Source organism: Elephas maximus, chromosome 2 (assembly GCF_024166365.1).
Source record: "Elephas maximus indicus isolate mEleMax1 chromosome 2, mEleMax1 primary haplotype, whole genome shotgun sequence".
In the NCBI taxonomy this organism is placed as follows: Eukaryota; Metazoa; Chordata; class Mammalia; order Proboscidea; family Elephantidae; genus Elephas; species Elephas maximus.
In genome coordinates, this window is record NC_064820.1 from 188,627,867 (window position 1) to 188,648,723 (window position 20,857).

Consider the following 20,857-nt stretch of genomic DNA (forward strand, 5'->3'; position numbering starts at 1 on the left):
TTGAGGATTAAATGAGATAATATAGATAAAGTACCTGATTCATAGTCGCCTCCTTCCAGCCTCCCTTCTTGCCTTCTCATTTTAGAAACACAGATGGCAAATCCCAGCCTTCCATAAGCTTTGGAGATTTGAGTTTGATAGTAATCTAGGAAAGACACATTTGCCTAAAACAGAAGTTGCAAATATAGTCTGGAAACCTGTTCTGTTTGGCAGAGGTAGTACTTTATAACATTTTTTAAATTGGTTGCCAAAATTTAAAAATTGGGAGATCTTACATACACATCGAAATTTCCATCTCCTCTTAAAAAAACTCTGATGTGGCAACAGTGGGTCCTCATCCTGTCCCGACAACCATTGCCTGGAGGTGTTGGTGACAGCCCCGTTAGACAGGCCTGGAGTGCTCAGGTCACAACACCTTTACCGTCCACCCACTTGAGCTGCCCATCTGGCATCTGCAGTTATCTAAGTATGTAATCCTTGGCTGAACCCATTATTTATATGGCCAGGAACACTAAACACTAGCTCCTCCTTTGCTGACCTTCTCTGCACAAAGCCTTTCTTCTAACAGGAACCTAAGCCTGGGCACTGAGACCTGCATTGGCTGCAGATGTCTGACAGGTCCCCTGATGCCCAGAGTGAGGCAGGTGATCAGGGGAACCTTGGCGCTGTTGGGACCCAGCTTCTCCTCCCAGAGGAAGGTTCAAAGTCATCACATCACAGCATCTTCCCATCACCCTAGTTACTAAAAGCTGGGCTTAAACAAGTGCATCTAATGATGCAAGCCACCAAAGCAGTGGCTCTTGTGGCTCTGGGTCTGTTTCTGACAGTGGCAGGAAGGGATGTTTTCTAGAAGAATCTAGTTCCCAGTGATAGTAGCTGCCATTGCTCAGTGCTGGGTACAGCTAATTGCTTTCAGTGCAGACTTGCATGTATTAGCAGTAATGCTAGCTGTCACTTACCGAGCCTTTTAAATGTAACACATGGGCTGCTTGGCAACCCTATAGGTATGTTCTATGAGTGTTGCCACTTTACTAGTGAGGGAACTAAGGCACAGAGAAGTAAATTCACTGCCCCTTAATACCGATCATGGATCAATTATCCAAGAATTCACCAAACCTCTCTTCCTTTTTTCCTATTCCTGGCTTGCCCACAACACCCCCCAGCTGTATTTTCATCCCAGGGTTCAGAACTGGGACATCATTTTGCAAAGCAGCAGGAGGTGGAAGTGTGATTGTGGTGGAATAATGGAGTCTTCCTGTAGACAGCTCTAGGTTCCATTTTCTAGCCCCTGGGTGGTGCAAAAGGCTAGGCTCTCTGCTGCTAACCAAAAGGTTGGCGGTTCAAGTCTACCCAGAAGCAACTCTGAAGAAAGACCTACCAACCCACTTTCAAAAGCTCAGCCATTGAAATCCCTGTGGAGTACAGTTCCACCCTGACACACAAGAGGTTGTTTGAGTCGGAGTCAATTTAACAGCAACTTGTTTTTTTTTTTTTTTTTCCCCTAGTCCCTGGTCCACTCTCTTTTCTTACAGGAAAATGTACTTCCTCTGCACCCAGAAAACATTGAAGAGAGGGCAGGGGCTACCCTTTACAGTCTCGTGCTTGTTCCTGCTCCTGGAATCACATAATGATTGAGAGAATGGACCCTGAATGCAGTTAGACTGAGATCCTATCCCAGCCCTTCTAGTTATTAGCACAGACTTCCAACAAGTTATTTAATTTTCCTTCCTGTATTTCTTTTACTTGTCATATTGCATTGGCCAGATCCTTCAGTATAAAGTCAAATGCCGGGTGGGATGGTACCTAACTTCTCCAATCATAGTTTTCTCATCTGAAAATCAGAATTCCAAATGGACCTATCTCACAGGGTCGTCATGAGGATTAAAGGATCTAAAGCATTTAAGGTACTTAGTACCTGGCACACAGCAAGTGCTCAGCAAACGCAAGCTGCTGGCTAACCACGGTGGAGGGTTCCCTCATGACCTGAGAAATGTCCAGTTGTTCTGCTTTGCTCTTGACTGTCCCTATGAGCTGCCGCCTTACCCACTGCACCTGATAACTTAGCGTATTTCCCCCCAAACAGATACCTGTACAAACTCCGCGACCTGCACCTGGACTGTGACAATTACACAGAGGCTGCCTACACACTTCTTCTCCACACCTCGCTTCTCAAGGTGCTGTCCCTTCGGGTGAAGGAGATTCGTGCTGGGACCCCCACAGTGCCCTTGCAACAAGTTGAAGAGTTAAAAAGACAAAAAAGAAAATCAGTCAAGGAGATTTTGTTTTTTTATGTGCCTCCAAATTCTTGGCCTGACAGATCACTTTGCTGCACTGGCCACATAAGGTTTAGAGTGACCTTTACGTTGAACAGCAGTAATAACCCCCTGAGATATGTTTTGTAGTTTTATATAACATGCAAACTGTTACCAACTCTAAATCATTAGCATACCCACTGGGCTGTTTTCCTTCTCCTGACAACTTTTTTGTAGCTGTACAAAGTCAAAATTATTTCCTCTGGCTTTTGAAGAGCTGGGACTATGACTCCTAGGGGGTTGGAGAAAATCCCTACAAACCACATGCAGCGAGCCAATATTCCAACAAGCATGTCTCAGCTAAAACAAGGAGGCACTTCCCAAATGGAAACTGCAGAGAGCATCTCTCTGGTTGACTGCTGCCGCACAGGGTGGCTGTGAAGCAGGGAGTGTCTTGTCGACTTTACCTTGCTCCTCATCAAGGCACTTCTCACATATCACATTCGCTTGTTGTCTTTTCTGGGTTGTTGCTGCTGCCTGGCCAGTACAACCTGGGTATTCACCTCCCCAATGGTATCCTGAGTTTCCAGAAATGAACTGAGTTTGGGGGAGGAGGAGACAAGGGAGGGGCAGAGGCTGGGAAGAGTGGTTTCTGCCTTTAATCCTGGGGAAGACACCTGTCTGTAGCAGCTTCTTAGCCCAGTGTAACTCTCATGTCCCTCTCCTCAGTGGTCAGATGAGCAGTGTACCTCACAGGTCATGCAGACAGGTCAGCAGTATCCCCAGACCCACCGGCAGCTGAAGGAGACCCTCTATGAGACCATCATAGGCTACTTCGACAAAGGAAAGGTAAATTGTCCCTGCTGCACCTCTCTCTCTGGGGACCCTAGCCACTGGGAAGGATAGTCCCCTTCCACACACTATACCCAGCCCATCAGCAGGTCTGGTTAATGCTCTCTCCAAAAATACATTCTAAATCTGACCACTTCTTTTTTTTCCCCCCAGAATTTTTTCTTTATTACACTTTAGATGAAGGTTTACAGAGTAAACTAGTTTCTCACTAAACAATTAATATACATATTGTTTTGTGACATTGGATGCCAACGCCACAACATGTCAACACTCTCCCTTTCTCGACCTTGGGTTCCCCATTACCAGTTTTCCTGTCCCCTCCTGCCTTTTCATCCCTGCCCCTGGGCTGGTGTGCCCCTTTAGTCTCATTTTGTTTTATGAGCCTGTCTAATCTTTGGCTGAAGGGTGAACCTCAGGAGTGACTTTATTACAGACCATACTCTTGGGGTTTCTCCAGTCCCTGTCAGACCAGTAAGCCTGGTCTTTTTTTTCGTGTGTGTGTGTGAGTTAGAATTTTGCTCTACGTTTTTCTCCAGCTCTGTCTGGGACCCTGTATTATGATCCCTGTCAGAGCAATTGGTAGTGGTGGCCAGTCACCATCTAGTTGTGCTGGACTCAGTCTGGTGGAGGCTGTGGTAGTTGTGGTCCATTAGTCCTTTGGACTAATCTTTCCCTTGTGTCTTTGGTTTTCTTCATTCTCGCTTGCTCCAGACAGGGTGAGACCAGAGGAATGTCTTAGATGGCCGCACATAAGCATTTAAGAACCCAGGTGCTACTCACCAAAGTAGAGTATAGAACATTTTCTTTATAAACGATGTTATGCCAATTGAGCTAGATGTTCCCTGAGATAAATCTGACCACTTCTGTCCGTCTCCATTCCTTCCACCTCTGTCCAAGGCACCAGCATCATTCACCCAGAGACTACAAGAGACTATAAGCATCACTCTGCTTCCTTGGTTACTCTGAACAGAGTATCCTCTACCTAAAAAGTAGGGTGATCTTAAGATACATATTGGATCATGCAGTTTCCTTGCTTACAGTCATCTCAACTGCTCCCCCTTTCCACTTAGAATAAATTACATGATCCTTCCCATGACCCAGCAGGTTCTGCAGGAGCTGACCCGACTGCCTCTCTCTCTTCATCCCTACCAACTTCCCTCTCACTCACATGCTTCATGCCAAGCTCTTTTCTGCAACAAGTCCTTTGCACTTACTTTTCCCAATTTGGAACATTCCTCCTCCTCAGCTTTCCAGGCCTGGCTGCTTCTCATTGCTCAGGGCTTTGCTCAAATGTCCATCCTCAAGGAGGCTTTCCCCATTCACCCGTATGAACAACACCGCTCCTGCCCTGAGTCTCCCTATTGCTTCACCAAAGCACTTGTCACCGTCAGACACCATCTTATTCATTCTGTTTTCACTTGCTGTGATCTGACTCCCCACTTTAGAATGTCAGCTCCATGAGAGCAGAGACTTTGTCTTGTCCACTGCTGAATGCCCAGTGCCTAGAACACAGCATGACATGAAGGGCTCAGGAAATAAATGCTGGATAAGTGAATGAATTGGTGATATTAATGATGTTGTGGTGCCCTTGCTGATCTCCAAACAGCAAGGACGCTGGGCTGGGTTTGGTCTAGAGATTGGGCCGGACCAGCTATTGCCTGTCCTCCAATCTCCAATGGACCTTCAAGAAACATGAACCCATATCCTACCTTCCCATCCTATAGACAGTTATATGCTCAGGCTTTGGAGCAGACAGCCTGAGTTTCAACCCTTCCTTCTCTTGTTGTTGTTATTAGTTGCTGTCTGTTCAGCTCTGTCTCATGGCGACTCCATGTACAACAGAAAGAAATGTTGCCCAGTCCCAAACCATCTTGGACAATATTCTTTTGTCATCCATAGAGTTTTGTTTGGCTTATTTTTGGAGGTAGACCACAAGGCCTTTCTCCCTAGTCTGTCTGAGTCTTAAAGCACCACTGGGACCTGTCCACCACAGGTGACCCTGCTGGTGTTTGAAATACCAGCGGCATAGCTCCCAGCATCATAGCAGCACGCAAGCCACCACAGTTCAACAAACTGACAGACCGGTAACAGCCTTGCTCCTCTACCACCTACAGGTCTCTTGGCCTCTCAGAGACTCCCCTTCCCCATCAATGGCAGTGAGATTCTAGTAGTATCTACTTACTATTTTCAGTGTGAAAATCGAGTGATAATATGCATATAAAGCACCTCGTGTAGCACCTGCTACATAGTAATACCTTGTCATATTTTAATTATTGTCATTATCATTATCCCACTCTGCCTTGAAGGCCCTAGTTCACTGGCCACTGGCCACTTCCTCTCAAGTCTTTCTTGAGTCCTCAGGCTCACTCACAGCCCTGCCTCTCCTCTGAATTACAAGGCCACTTACAGTCAATCATTGTATAATTTAGCACTTAATCATAGTCTGTCTTGTCACCTCAGTTCATTGCATCTATCTTAGTCTGATCTCCCCACCTTCCCTGGAAAGACAAAATGAGGTAATGTCTGAGGGAAGGCTTATAAATTCCCAAGAGTTGAGCAGTTGGAGAACACTGCTTTTATAATTTATAATTATAAGCCTCTTGAGGGCAGAGACTCTGCCATCCCTTAAACCTCCTGCCCCATAGGCATCAAGTCAGAGCTTACTGTATGTCTGTCAGTTGATCAAGTTGGTAAGAGTGTAGAAGCCCTAAAAGAGCACTGAGCCTTGTCCTCAGGAAGTTATTCAGTTAAACTATCTTTGCTGAGCAAGGATAAAAAAGGCATGATCCCACACCTGAAGGAGCCTACCGTATAATTGGCAAAAACAGACATGCAAAGGATTCTCTCTTTTTGTACATTACCTTTTGGTGTTGTGCAGTAGTAGGGGAGATTGTGAGGGGGTAGGGTATTGCTAAAGTACTTTGGGAGCAGGGAGGAGAGAGCAGCTCACCTGGAAAGCCACCGCTGTGACAGGCTATAGAATTCAGCCCAAACTCATCCAGCTTCCTTCCCCCACAGCTCTCCTCTTGGAGCCTCGTTGTTCCAGGTACACTTAATGACTTTCTCCTCCATAAATCTATCTTGTCATCACCTGGTGGACACCTCTTCATCCTTCAAAACCCAACTATTACATCTATTTATGTGTCTGATTTGCTCACTTATTTTCCATGACAGCAGAGTTTGTGTCTTACCCATCTTTGTATCTGCTCCATCACTGCACAACATACCTAGAAGCCACCAGGTGCTCAGTAATAAATATATAAGATCCAGTGATAAGTGACTGCCAGGGGTCCCAATGCCTGCCCCCTGTGCTGCCCCCTCCCTGCTCTCTTAGCAGTCTCCTAAAACAGGGGGAGAGTATTTCTTCTCCCCATACGTATCATGGTGGGAGTTAGCAAAGACCTCCACTTGAGTAGAACCGTCCCCTGGCCCAGCCCCCAGGCATTACCATCGCCTTTTTATTCTGGCTCCAGAGAACAGCCTGGCCTGCTGACTTGGTTCCTCCTGGCACATAAAGCATTTTTATGCTGCTCACTAAGCTGTCCATGGGTTTACAGCCACAGCTCCTCCACTCAGCACTGGATTTTATTTATTTTTATGCTTGGATGCAGAGAGAGCACTTTTGCTACATGTTGGCAGCCTTCTCCTTTCCTCCCCCTCTTCCTTGAGCATCTCCATTTAGGTACCTTTCCCACTTTAAACCGAATGTGAAATGGAATGAGTGTCTCTAGAGATTGCCATGTCTCCACTCGGTCCCCATCCCCTCTGCCTCCCTGCAGAGGTTCCTGACCCCATTTCATCAAGATGGCAGGATGATCTGTTTGGCTTCTGGCCTAAGAGCAGAGAAAAAGTATCTCCTTTTCCTGAATTTGATTTTTCAGGATTTTTTTTTTTAAACATGGGGAAGACCAACTTAATGTTTTAGTCACTTTTTGTTTAACCCTCTAATAGCACTGAAATCGACTTGACAGCAACGAGTTTCTTTTTTTTGCTTAGTACCACCCCAGGAGACCTGGTGGTGTAACAGTTAAGTGCTCAACTGCTAACTGAAAGGTTGGTGGTTTGAACCCACCCAGCGGCTCCACAAGAGAAAGACCTGGATATCTGCACCCTTAAAGATTACAGCCTAGAAAACCCTATGGGGCAGTTCTTCTCTGTCACGTGGGGTTACTATGAGTCAGAATTGACTCGATTACGCCCAACAACAATAAGTACCACCCACCTCTACTCTGTGCTGCCCCCTCCCACTCACACGCACCGAATAACCCCATTAAGAAGCCACATGGTTGGCAAAGTGGAGAGGTCCCAGGGCTGAACATTAGGAGAACTGGGATCTGGCCCCAAGCGAGCTCCCAGAAAACTCTGACATGAGGTGAACTCGTTCACAACTCTACACCATTTTCATTCGGAAAATGGGACCAACACCTCAACCTGCCACACTGGGGAAGCCCAGGAAGCCAAAGGTTTAATACATTAAACACCTATAAGGCAGGGTGGGCAGGAATTAACAACAAGGCTGTAGAATCACATGCTGGTTTGCATCCTGGCCTTGTGTTGACCTGAGGCAGATTGCCTTGCCTCTCTGAGCCTCTGCTTCTCACCTGGGAAATGAAGGTGCTAATAGTTTCCTCTCAGGGTGCCGTGGAAACCCTAGTGGTGTAGTGGTTAAGAGCTACAACTGCTAATAGAAAGGTTGGCAGTTCGAATCCACCAGGCATTCCTTGGAAACCGTATGTAGGCAGTTCTACTCTGTCCTATAGAGTTGCTATGAGTCAGGACCGACTTGACAGCAACAGGTTTGGTTTGGTTTGAGGGTGGTTGTGAAGATCCAGAGAGCATGTAAAGTGTTTAGCCCAGTCTATGGCTGTTTCAAGGAGCCCTGGTGTCACAGTGGTTAAGTGCTTGGGTGCTAACCGAAAGATCATTAATTTGAACCCAGCAGCCACTCACAGAAGAAAGATGTGGCAGTCTGCTTTCATAAAGATTTACAGTCTGGCAATCTACGTCTGAAAAATAGCCATAGAAAGCCCTATGGAGCACAGTTCCACTCTGAAACCCGTAGGGTCACCATGAGTCAGAGTCAACTCCACAGCAATCGTTTTTTTTTTGCTTTATTGGTTGTCCCATTATTTATCAAGAAGCTAGAGTGAGAGACCAGAGAAGGGGTTGTCTTCCCAGGCAAGCCCCCGGCTCTCCCTGTGTTGGGGACAGGTCTGGGTCAGAAGGACGCTTGCGGCTCAATCCTGGCTTTCCTGCCTCAACCAGGACTCTGCACACCTGGAGGCACCCCTAACCTCCGTCTCTGTGCCCTTGTTGTAGATGTGGGAAGAGGCCATCAGTCTGTGCAAGGAGCTGGCGGAGCAGTATGAGATGGAGATCTTTGACTATGAGCTGCTCAGCCAGAACCTGGTAAGGCGTCACTACTGGGGAGATGGACTGCCCTGGGGACTGTGTGCTCAGAGCTTCGGCTCACTGGGGAGGCTGCGGAAAGGGGTGGGGCAGGAAAAGAATGAGAGTCGGGCTCTGAGCGAGGCTGTGCTGAGCATCTCCCTGCCAACAGGGAATATTTCCAAAGGGAGGTTTGCAGGGAAAACTTATTGGCACCAGTTCCTCTGATGGAGCGTTAAGTACCTGTGTGGCACGGCAGCTGCTGCTGCTACCCAGTAAACACTCTGCTACATTTGCAGTAAAATCTCCACAAATCACTAAACCAATTAAATAAAAACGCAAATTTGTGTTTCTGATTAACAGATAAATCACATTAAAATGCTCCCCATCTGGCCATTCCCCATTAGCTCCTTGCTGCTCATGATTTGGGAGGGGAGTAGAAAGTGGGGAGAAGCCAGCCTCTCCTGCTTAATGCTGCAGAGGCCAGGACTTGGCGGGGAGTTGGCCTCTGCAGGGAAAATGCAGAAGTTTTTGGCTGCTTATCTCACACACACACGCCCACGCCCACGCCCACGCCCACTGGCTGCCTGAGAGCCAGACCTCAGGGCCCCATCTGAGCCCAAACAGTCCAGCTGTTTCCAGGGAACTATTAAATGAGAGTCAGAATGCTGGGAGAGGAGAGATAGCTTTTGGGGGGCAGGGAGCAGGCAGGGTACGGTGTTCTTGTTAACAGCAAGCGAGCTATTTGGACTGTATAGAAGATATGATACAAACACACACAGATACACATATTTGCATCAACAGACGATTACATCTGCCACACGTGCACATCCACAGAGGTGTTTGCAGACATGGAGACACACGTGCCCTTCTAAACGTGTGCATTCATGGGCACACACACACACGCGTGCGCACCGCAGTACCTATTTATGCCCACACTGACATACATGCACATCTGTGCACAAACCCTGCATACACATATACACATGTGCAGACTCATACATGTAGATCTTCCATATCGTATCACATTTAAGATGCCATCGAATGTGAGATGCACTACTCTTTCTGATGTGGCACGTCATGATTCCTGTCTGACCAGTAGCAACGGGAAGATGCCATCAGGTGTAAAGTAAGATGCAAACTCTTTTCAGAGATGTTAAAATACGAAAAGCATGTACCTCTTAGAATTGATGAAGTGCATAAGGTGTGCATACGCAGGAAGGCACCTGTATTGGGAGACGCTTGACCGATCATATGTCCTCACAAAAACATGTTTGGAGGTGGGGACAGGGTGGCAATGATGAGGACTCTGGATGAAGCCTGCCTTGGGTCAGTTCCACTATTCACTGGCCGCATTAAGAGATACCACTTCATCATCTCCAAAGCAGAGATGCTTATGAGGTTGTTGTGTAGACGACCTGGTAAACAAGCTAATGTGGGTAGAGTAGTTAGCACAATACCTGGTTGAATTGAAAATATAGCTATTACTGTTTTGATTAGAGACACATCCACAGGTATGCAAATACGTGCACTTAAGTATTGGCTTTGGTGACCTCCTGTGATGATCTCTTAACTGTGGCCCATTTGAGAAGAACGTACCTTTGATACACGTCTGTGTTATTACAAACTGAGTTTTCTTCTTTCAGATCCAGCAGGCAAAGTTCTACGAGAACATCATGAAAATCCTCAGGCCCAAACCAGACTACTTTGCTGTTGGGTACTACGGCCAGGGATTTCCCTCCTTTCTGCGGGTGAGTTTGTGGGTGACGCAGTCACTCGCAAAGGGAATCAGGCAAGGGTCCCAGGGTCTTGACATCTCAGCTGTCCCTCTGTGGTTCAAGGATCTGCCCCACTCCCCTGTCTGACCTGTCCCTGTCCCCAGCACATTCCCCAGTCTCCATTCTAATCACCGTCCTGTGTGTCTCTAAGGCCACAAGGACTAGAGCTGCCATTTGAGGTAGTGAGCTCCCTGTCACTGCAATTATGTGTTCTGAGAGACTGGATGACCTCTGCTACGCAGAAGATACTGTAGAGCAATAGCTCTCAAACTTCTTGGTCTCAGGTCCCCTTCATTCTCTCAAGAATTACCAAGGACTCCAAAGAATTTTTGTATTTATAAACTACACCTATTGATGGTTGCTGTTTTAAAAATTAAAACAGAGAAAAATTTTAAATATTTATCAATTTTTTTTAAACTCACAATAATAAACATATTACTTGTTAAAACAAATTATATTTTTATGAAAAATAGCTATATTTTTCCAATTAGCAATTTAGTGAAAAGGATGACATTGTTTTACATTTCTGCAAATCATTTTAATGCCTGGCTTAATAGGAGACAGCTGGATTCTTATATCTGCTTTTGCATTCGGTCTTTTGCCATATCACACATTATGCAATATCACGCAGCTTCTGGAAAACTCCACTGTACACTTGAAAGACATGAGTATAAAAAAGCAAATAGCTGCTTTATATTATTTCAGAAAGAATTTTGACTTTGTGGGTCCCTGAAAGGCTCTTGGAAACCTTCAGGGGTCCCTGAATCATACTTTCTGAATCACTACTGTAGTGGATTATTCTTCCCTCATATAGAAAGTCGGATTAGATCGGCTGTAGGCTTCCTTCCCATCTGTGAATCAGTGGTTCAGTTCTGGAGGCAGGGAGATACAATGGAAATAGTAAATCTGATCTTGGATGTCACATGATTTTATAATCTAGTCAAGGAGATAAATCACTTCGTGATTAGTCACCAAGGAAACCAAAGTAGGCTAATGGGGTCTGGAACAGGGTTTTCAACTTCAGCACTATTGAAGTATTATGCTAGATAATGCCTTGTTTATGGGGCTGTCCTGTGCATTGTAGAATGTTGAGTAGCATCTCTAGTTTCTGCTCACTAAACGCCAGCAGAAATGTCTCTAAACATTACCAAATATCCCTGGGAGGCAAAGTCACCCCTAGTTGAGAACTGCTGGTCTAGAAGAGGCTAATGTTATTGAGGAAGGGTAGAGTGTGTTTGCCTGGAGCTTGGGCTCGGAGGAGGTAATGACAGGCCTGAAGGCTGGTCCCTTTCAGCTCCTGGGCTTTCAGGCTGGAGGAACCTCAACACAGTCCATTAAAGGCAGGAGGGAACCTTTGTAGGTATGTATGGTAAATAGGGAGGTGGGCATCACCCAGTGAAGCTTGCGTGAAGAATTTATTCTGAAAGGCGTACATAGGGTAGTTTGGAGAAGAATGTTCTCAGTATGCACAATCTCCCTGCCTTTAGAACTAGGCTCTTGAAAGATGTGGTATGCCCCAGCAAGAAGGTCAGTGAGTTGAGCTCCAGCTTTCACTGGTGGGGAAACTGAGTGGAGAGGGATCTGCTGGAGGCCACTGCAGCCCTGTGCTTATTCCACGCACCTCCCAGCTTTGCTTGGGCCACATTCTTCCAGCCTGGGATCTCTGATGGATGTCATTTCTCTGCAGAACAAAGTGTTCATCTACCGGGGGAAGGAGTATGAGCGAAGAGAAGATTTCCAGATGACGCTGATGAGCCAGTTCCCCAACGCAGAGAAGATGAACACAACCTCTGCCCCTGGGGATGATGTGAAGAATGCTCCAGGCCAGTGTATCCTTGTCCAGGCATGGGCAGCCCTGGCTGGGATTTAGCCCACAAAGCCCCATCTTAAAGCTTAGAGATGCCTCCAAGAAGCATTGCAATAGTGCCAATTTTAGATGTCCGTTGTGGTATCCAAAAAACCCATCGCCCTAAATTCTAAATGTGACATTCATTGATTAATTCATTTGCTCATTCATTCATGCTTGCAGTGAATACTCTGGAGCCCTAGTGTGTCAAGCATAGTGGAAGGCATTGGAGATTACATTGACCAAGTGATCCTGCCTTCATGGAGCTTATAGTCTAGCAAGCAAAAAAGCTGTTAAGCAACTAATCACATCTTTCAATATTTATTTATAAAAATGTGATAAATGTCATGAAGAAGCCAGGGTATTGTGGTTGGAACAGCAGGGAAGGCTTCCTTGAGGAAGGTGATGTTTGAAGTGAGTAACCAACCAAAGGTTAGCAGGAGGTGGGGAGAGTGTACCAGTTGGAGGGATGAGCCAACACATGCAAAGGTCTTGAGTCAGAAGGAGTATAGCAGGTTCCAAGAACTGAAATGGCTTCACATTGCTTTTATGATAAAATCAAACCTCCCAAGTAAGGTCTGCTTGAGAAACTGTCCATGATTCAACCCCTGCCTACCTTCCAACGTCATTGCCTCCCACTTGTCCTTCTCTGGCTCTTCTCCCTCTGGCCACACTGGCCTTGTTTCTGTTCCTTAAACACACCCAGCTTGCGCCCACCTTTGGGCCGTTGCATTTTCTGTTCCCTGTGCTTGGAATGCTCTCCCTCCAGCACCTTACATGCCTGTTTCTTACCTGTCAGACCCTAACTAGGGTATCACCTCCAGGAAGAGGCATCCCCTGGTCACCTTATCTAAAGTGGCCTTTGCTGAACATTGTATGACCCTGGTATCTCAAAACCCCGTTTGTTTCCTTTAGAGAATTTATCACAATCTGTCCCTATCATCAGTGCTTTTTTAAAGGTATGTGAATGTACGCTAAAACGCAAGCTTCTTAAGGGAAGAGACTTGCTCTGCCTTGTTCACTGCAATAATTCCCCTCTTACTCACAGTGCCTGGCGGAAAGCAAACTCTCAGTAAATATTTATTGATTAATAGGAAGAAAAAGAAAAGAAAATGAGAAAGAAAAAAAGAAGAAATGGAGAAAGGAAGGAAGGAAGGAGGGAGCACTCTCTCTTGGAGTACAGAGTAAGCCAGAGTTGACCTGAGATGGTGCTACTGCTATTGTATAAGGGGTGGTGTAGCCAGGTTGTCATGCACCAAAGCATGGTCTTCATAGGGCCAGGGGCTCACACTGGGCAGGAGGCAGGACACGTGGTGACGGGAAGGATATAAACCCAAGGACAAGGCAGACAGGTGAGCCAGGGGATGCATAAACCCAGCCTGGCTCTGTACATTGTACCCTTTAGCACGAATTAAGTTACAGCCTTTAAAATTGGGTTGACAGGTTGCATGGCTGGTCTGCTAAATCTGCCAAGCCTTAATCCAAATATTTTTCCCTCGGGTGATACATATTCATCTGTTACCTTCTCATTATGCCTGCCTGCCCTTTTTGCATGCTCTACCATGGTTATTTGCAGGAGGAAATGCAGCTGGTGGTGGGGCTGGTGGTTACAAATGCAAGTTTGACTATAGGCGATACACAGGATTAGTACTAAGGCTCTTCCATGTGGAGATCGTGGTGTTGAACAGCTCTGGGGCCTTTTCACTTTGTATGGGGGGTGGGCATCATGGTTCCTGATTCTGGGCCAGAGTAGTATCATATTTATAGCTCCTAGACCTGATTCAAGGAGCTCTGGTGACACAGCGGGTAAAGCACTCAGACACTAAACAAAAGGTTGGTGGTTTGAGCCGAACAGCTGCTTTGAGGGAGAAAAATGTGGTAGTCTGCTTCTGTAAAGATTTACAGCCTTGAAAACCCTATGGGGAAGTTCTGTTTTGTCCTATAGGGTCACTACAGTTGGAATCAACTCAATGGCAATGGGTTTTAGGCCTGATTCAGGTCCCCGGGAGGTGCAAACAGCTTGTGCTTGACTGCTGTAAAATAGCCTGGCGGAGGCGTCTTAAGTCCTTTAACTTCACAAGGCGGAAGGAGAATCAAGATCAACAGCCCAAGGCTGATTTCTATGAGGTGGCTGGCTGTCAGACATGCCTCCTCTCTGCCGTGTTTACCAATTCTGACACCAATTGTCCCTCCCTTGGCACTCTTTACTTCTCTGCTGGGTTCGATAATTCATTCCAATGGCCACACGGAACTTACAGATAATACTCATGATTATGGGGTTTATTAGGGAAGTAACAGTTTACAGGCCAGGGTCAGGAATGCTCAGGATACAGTTCTTCCATCAGGACAGCCTCTTCTTAGCTGTGCCTGCAGACATGCTTCTCTCTGGCTCCTTGGCCTCTGCCCTACTCAGGCAAGTGTTATGAAGGTCTTTTAGCTCTGCTGATAAGCACCCCAAGGCACCCCACTCCACCAGTAAGCCTCCACCGAAAGGCACAAAGCTCTAGCTCCATGGGTCGGCAAACCTGACTCCGCCAAGTGCCGGAGGCACCCTGCTCCTCCGCAAGCCTCTCACCCAAAGGCACTCAGCTTTCTTGCTCCGCGGGCTGGAAAGCCCACTGAGCCGTCTCCTGCTGCAGTTTCTCTGCTACTGCTTCACGCTGTCTTCAGGGTTACAGAACTCTCTCTCCTTCTTAGTCTTCTGGTTCCAGGAGCTTCTTAGTGCAGGGATTCCAGACCCAAAGGACGTGCCCTGCTCTTGGCTCTTCTTCCTTGGTGGTGGTGAGATCCTCCTTCTCCTCTGGAATTTGCTCTCTTTTAAGCCTAATGGGATGGCAAAACTGGCCTGTCTTGGTTATCTATCGCTGCTATAACAGAAATACTACAAATGGATGGCTTTACCAAAGAGAAACTTATTCTCTCACAGTCTAGGAGGTTAGAAGCCCAAATTCAGGGTGCCAGCTCCATGGGAAGGCCTTCTGTCTCTGTTGGCTCTGGAGGAACGTCCTTGTCATCAATCTTCGCCTGGTCTAGGAGCTTCTACACACGTTCCTGTCCCCGCGCTGCTTTCTTGGTGGTATGAGTTCTCCCTGTCTCTCTGCTCGCTTCTCTCTTTTATATCTCAAAAGAGATTGGCTAGTGACGCAACCTAATCTTTTAGATTGAGTTCTGCCCCATTAAAATGACTGCTGCTTGTTAATACCATAGAGACAGGATTTATGACACATAGGAAAATCACATCAGATGACAAAATGGTGGACAATCACACAATACTGGGAATCATAGCCTTGCCAAGTTGACAGATATTTTTGGGGGACACAGTTCAATCCATGACATGACCAGTCCTCTTGGTGGGCCATGCTTACCTTATTTGCACAGTCCCACCCAATTACTTGAGTGGACCTTTCAAGACCATGGCAAGAAAGGCCACACAAAAGTGATCCATTGCATGGCAACTGCCAACCTCAAGATTGATGGTTTCAACCCACCTAGTGGTACCACAGAAGATTAGGCCTGGCAATATGCTTCTGTAAAGATTATAGCCAAGGAAACCCTATAGAGCAGTTCTACTCTGTCATATGGGGACCCCACGAGTCAGAATCAACTCAATGGCAAGCAACAACAGGCCTGAGTCAGTGCTGGGAACCTAGTGAAAGGGGAAAAGGAAAGAGGAAGGACTGGCTTTTGCTAAATGTCCTCATCATCTCATGCATGGGACTCAGTGCTTTATAGTCACTGTTTCTTTAATCCCCATCAAACCCCACAAGGTGAGTATTAATGTTCTTTATCTCATAGCGAAGGGATATGTGGGGCGAGAGGAAACGCAGCTTACCTGAGGTCACAAAGCTATGTAGTGATGGAGTTCAGATTTAATCCCAAGATCCGTCTCAAAGCCTGTATTCTTTCTATTGTGCCATCATTTTTGTAAGATTAATGAATGAAAGACTATTCTTTATCAAGTGTTTACCATGCACTGTTTCTTTTTATCATCATAATGACCCTAGGAGTTGGGTATGATTACTATCTCCATTTTGCAAAGAAGAAAACTGAGGCTCAGAGAATTTAAGCAACTTCCTCGAGGTCACAGCTAAGATGTGGTAGAACTAGGATTTGAACTCAGATCTAGTTTTTATGAAAATCTGAGTTATTAGCTCCTCTGTTCTCTTGCCTTCCCTTATTGAAATGCTGACAAAGATTTGGGGAAGCTAATGGATCTCATGTCTTCTCACTTAGGGCTCCAAGTGGGGGAAGATCTCTTTGTTGGGAGTCCAATGTCTCCCACCCTCAACAGTTCCATGCATAGGATCAGCATGTGAGTCTGGCCACTCATCCTCCTGGACACTCCTCCAGGGTTCTTGTATCACAGCTTCTCCAGGACAGACTTGGACGAAGACCATTTGCTAAGATCAGTATCCATGACCTAGAACCTTCTCTAAACCAGGGTTGACAAACTTTTTCAAGCTTTATGAGCCATACAGTCTCTATCGCAACTACAGCTCTGCTGTTGTAGCACACAAACAGTCAAATACATAAAACAGAAGTAAATGGGCGTGAGTGTGTTCCAAAAAACTTTACTCGTGAAAATTGAAATTGGAATGTCATATCATCTTCACATGTCATGAGATAGTCCTTTAAAAAAAAAAATTAAAAAATGGGTCATACAAAAACAAGTGGTGAGCTGGATTTGACCTACAGACCATAGTTCACCTACCCTAGCCCTACACTTAATTCCTTTCCATGGTGATTACACTTCAAGAGCAAGCTGTTGGCCTTATGGCTTTGGAAAGACATCCTACACCTCAAAAAAGTGGTTTTCCTGAAGATTACAGAAATCCTTCTATTAAGAGTTTTCATTTATGTTAAGCATTGCCCTCTCTCTGAGGGACCCTCATTTAACCTGTTCTTCAGAGTGGAAACAATTCAATCCCCGACATAGTAGTATGGAGTAAGTATATCAGAATGGGGGAATGGAATTTCGTTTGGAATTTTATGGTTGGTCCATTTCTTATGTATGAATCATAGCCTCTGCCATCAGAAGCTCACAATGTGGTGGGGGCAGGGGTCAGAGAGGGAGGAGACAGGTAGCAGAAGAGATAGGAGTCCTAAGAGAGGTATGGACAAAACGCTGTGGAAAATCAAAAGAAGGAAAACATCACTTGATCAGGGTGAGCCTAGTCTTCGTGGAGGTGGTGGTATTTGACATCTGCCTAAAGGGTTCACAAGGAGGATGTAGTGATGAGGGAACATATTCCAAGCTGAGCAAATAGTAGGATCTGTTGGATAATCAGAGATAATGGTTGAAAAAATGGGATAGCTCTGAAAGCCAACAAGAGGAGTTTGTGACCCCTTACTTGGGAGAAAATATTAGGCCCAGGAGAAGAATTTTTGGAGTTGTGGTCATCAGGTAGAAAGGAGAGATGAGAGAACCTGTGTAGTTAAAAAGGAGAGATGGGTGAAGAAGGCATGGAAGGTAGGTAAAGGGAAGTAGAAGCCAGAGCTGAAACCAGTGACAACCAACTTTGCCCATTTGGTTTGCCATATTATTGGCTTAAGATGAATAAGGTGGCTATGATCTAGAAGATGGATGGCAAAGATCTGGCCTACGTAGTGCCTCTCCACTATTCTGTGCCCATGGCAGGCATCACTATTATGCAACTCTTTTCCAGTGAGCCTGGATACGACCTTACAACTGTACTGCAGGCAGTTGTTTTTAAGCTTCCAGAGTTGTTTCTCAAACATTAACATGCATATGGCTCACCAGAAGATCTTGTAAAAATACAAATTCTGATTCAGTAGGTCTTGGGTGGGACTTGAGACCCCGCATTTCTAACAAGCTCTTAGGTGATGCTGATACTGTTGGCCAGAGGACCACACTTCTTTCTTCTTTCTTTCCTTTCATTCTCTTTCTCTCATTCTCTTTCTTTTTCTCTTCCTTCTTCCCTCCCTCCTCGCTCCCTCCCTCTCTCCCTTCCTTCCTTTTTCTTTTACTGTACTTTAGACGAAGGTTTACAAAGCAAATTAGTTTCTCATTAAACAGTCAATGTACATATTGTTTTGTGACATTGGTCACCAACCCTGTGACACGTCGACACTCTTCCCTTCTTGATCTTAGCTTCCCCGTTACCAGCTTTCCTGTCCCCTCCTGCCTTCTCATCCTTGCCCCTGAGCTGATGTGCCCATTTAGTCTCATTTTGTTTTATGGGCCTGTCTAATCTTTGGCTGAAAGGTGAACCTCAGGAGTAACCTCATTACTGAGTTAAAAGGGTGTCCGGGGACCATACTCTCGAAGTTTCTCCAGTCTCTGTCAGACCAGTAAGTCTGGTCGTTTTTTGTGAGTTTTGTTCTATGCATTTCTACAGCTCTGTCTGGGACCCTCATTGTGATCCCTCTCAGAGCAGTCAGTGGTGGTAACTGGGCACCATCTAGTTGTCCTGGACTCAGTCTGGGGGAGGCTCTGGTACTTGTGGTCCATTAGTCCTTTAGACTAATCTTTCCCTTGTGTCTTTGGTTTTCTTCATTCTCCCTTGCTCCAGATAAGGTGGGAGCAGTGGAATATCTTTGATGGCTGCTCACAAGCTTTTAAGACCCAAGATGCTACTCACCAAAGTAGGGTATAGAATATTTTCTTTGTAAACTGTGTTATGCCAGTTGAGCTAGATGTTCCTCAAGACCGTGGTCGCCAGCGCTTAGCCCAGTAATTTGGCCCTTTAGGGAGTTTGGATTTGTCTATGGAGTTTCCATAACCTTGCCTTCGCAGAGGACCACACTTTGAGTAGTGAGTAAAGAACCCTGGGCTTACAGTCAAAAGACCTAAATATAATATCCTGTTCTAACAAGCTGTGTGACCTTGAACAAGTTGCCTGGCTTCTTGGATCAATGTCCTGATTTATGAAGCAGGGACAGTTTACTAAGCAGAATTGGAGAGATGAAATGAGAGCATGGATAGAGATGTCCTGTAATTGATGGAGTGCTATAAATCCATTAGATGGCATTATTGACATTATTGACAATGATAATATAGTGATGATAGTAATGACTAAGTGTAACTAACCAACTGTTAGCAAGGGCGGAGCTCTGGGATAAGTTTGCAAGTGGCAGGCAGCTCTATTGAGAACAATGGTAACTAGTCATTCAGACCTAGCTGGCAGCCAGCAACCTGAGGTTGGTCATTCAGTGAAAACCTGGCCCAAGGAGCACTGGCCTGGAAGGCCTCAGCTGGGTACCTGTGAAGTTTAGGACTCTCCCTGTAGCTGATGACATGCTGTGAGCCCTTAACTGCAGGGATTCCAGATATCCAGTGTTTCACCGCCCAGCCTGTCTTGGATGAGCATCCCAGGTTCAAGAACAAGCCGGTGCCTGACCAGATTATAAAGTAAGGCCTACAGCTCGCTAGGTAGAGGGATGGGGAGGAAAATCCCACGGGGTCGCCCAGCTGAGTTGGTGGCAGGACAGGCCCCAGAGCCCTGCTAGTTCCTTCTCTATCTTAGCTACTCTCTTTCACCTTTTTCTCTAGGGAGGGGAATCACCCCCATTTAGCTATCTGGTCTTTAACTCTGCTCCTCAAGGGCTGAAGCCCAGGGTAGATGGGTGGACAGAGCAATGGCCTGCTTTGCTACACAGGGATCAATCCTCAGGAAGCACAATTAGGTTTACTGCATCGGATGTGAGAAGTCTATTGCACAGTTTGATTCCAGAGTGGATCCCAGAAATCTGCAGCATGGAGTGGGGATAGGGCAGGTGGCAGGTGGCAGGGAAGGGGAGTAGGGGACAGGGGGCATGGCTCACGCTGGGCACATTCTCCCAAAGGGACACCTTGTCAGCCTTTGTCAAGGTTCTATACTGACAATGGATGTGTTCTGACTCTGATCCAGAGACACTAGAGGCAGCAGCGTGCAGGCAGGTGTCAGTCTATTCAATACCACATTGCAATGTTGAGGATGAGGCCATGAGACTGGGGCTCTCTTCAGCACCAGGCAGCACTCCTCCCAGCTGCCACCTTGAGTGTCTTAGAAAAAGGCCACAGGGTAGACCAGTGAGAAACTAGTGCTCATTTGTGAGAAGAAGAGAGACCCTTTCCTCCAGAGGGGCAGACCTTAGGTCTATCTAGTGCCTGCACTGATGTCACAGGAATGGTGCCCCAGGCAGCGCTAAGTACATCAACGCCAGAATTCCAATTGCTTGGGAACCCAAAGGGGTACTGTGTTCTTGTGATGGCATAAGACAGGTTGACCTTCTAAATCACTTTGCAAGGAAAGCCTACGCAAGGGTCACTTTTATGGAGCTCACAACACAGAAGCTGATGTTAGATGCTACAACAAGGACCAATGTTTACTGCTGCGCATGGAGAACGGCCTCCCCGAACAGTGCAGGGTCGGGTCAGGCTCAGTGTCAGCAGCCAGCATAGCTACCAGGAGCCTCCTCCTCTTCCTGTCTTTCAGCTTTTACAAATCTAACTATGTGCAAAAGTTCCACTACTCCCGGCCGGTGCGCAAGGGAACCGTGGACCCTGAGAATGAGTTTGCCGTGAGTATCTCCCCCACCCTTGATCCAAAGCCAAACGAAGTGAAACTAACAGCTATCAATATGATGACACTCATTCCCCAGTCTTATCCAATGGGTTTATTTTCTCCTTTCTATGCCATTCTGAGCCTTCCCCCTTTCAAGATGTAAACCAGATGTATGAGAGATGTAAGGAGCCCATTGGTTAACTGCTTGGCTCCTAGCCAAAAGGTCAGCAATTC

General features: G+C 46.2%; 1 protein-coding gene across 1 annotated transcript in view; it reads left to right on the forward strand.

Moving 5' to 3' along the window:
* The window catches only part of DOCK2 (dedicator of cytokinesis 2), a 543,298-nt gene that overhangs the window by 487,888 nt on the left and 34,553 nt on the right, over nt 1–20,857 (forward strand). Inside the window, exons 37-43 of the mRNA XM_049874293.1 lie at nt 2,084–2,174; nt 2,982–3,101; nt 8,424–8,513; nt 10,139–10,243; nt 11,958–12,099; nt 19,407–19,488; nt 20,555–20,639. Coding sequence (XP_049730250.1) covers nt 2,084–2,174; nt 2,982–3,101; nt 8,424–8,513; nt 10,139–10,243; nt 11,958–12,099; nt 19,407–19,488; nt 20,555–20,639 — 715 coding nt within the window. The remainder of the gene's footprint in view (nt 1–2,083; nt 2,175–2,981; nt 3,102–8,423; nt 8,514–10,138; nt 10,244–11,957; nt 12,100–19,406; nt 19,489–20,554; nt 20,640–20,857) is intronic.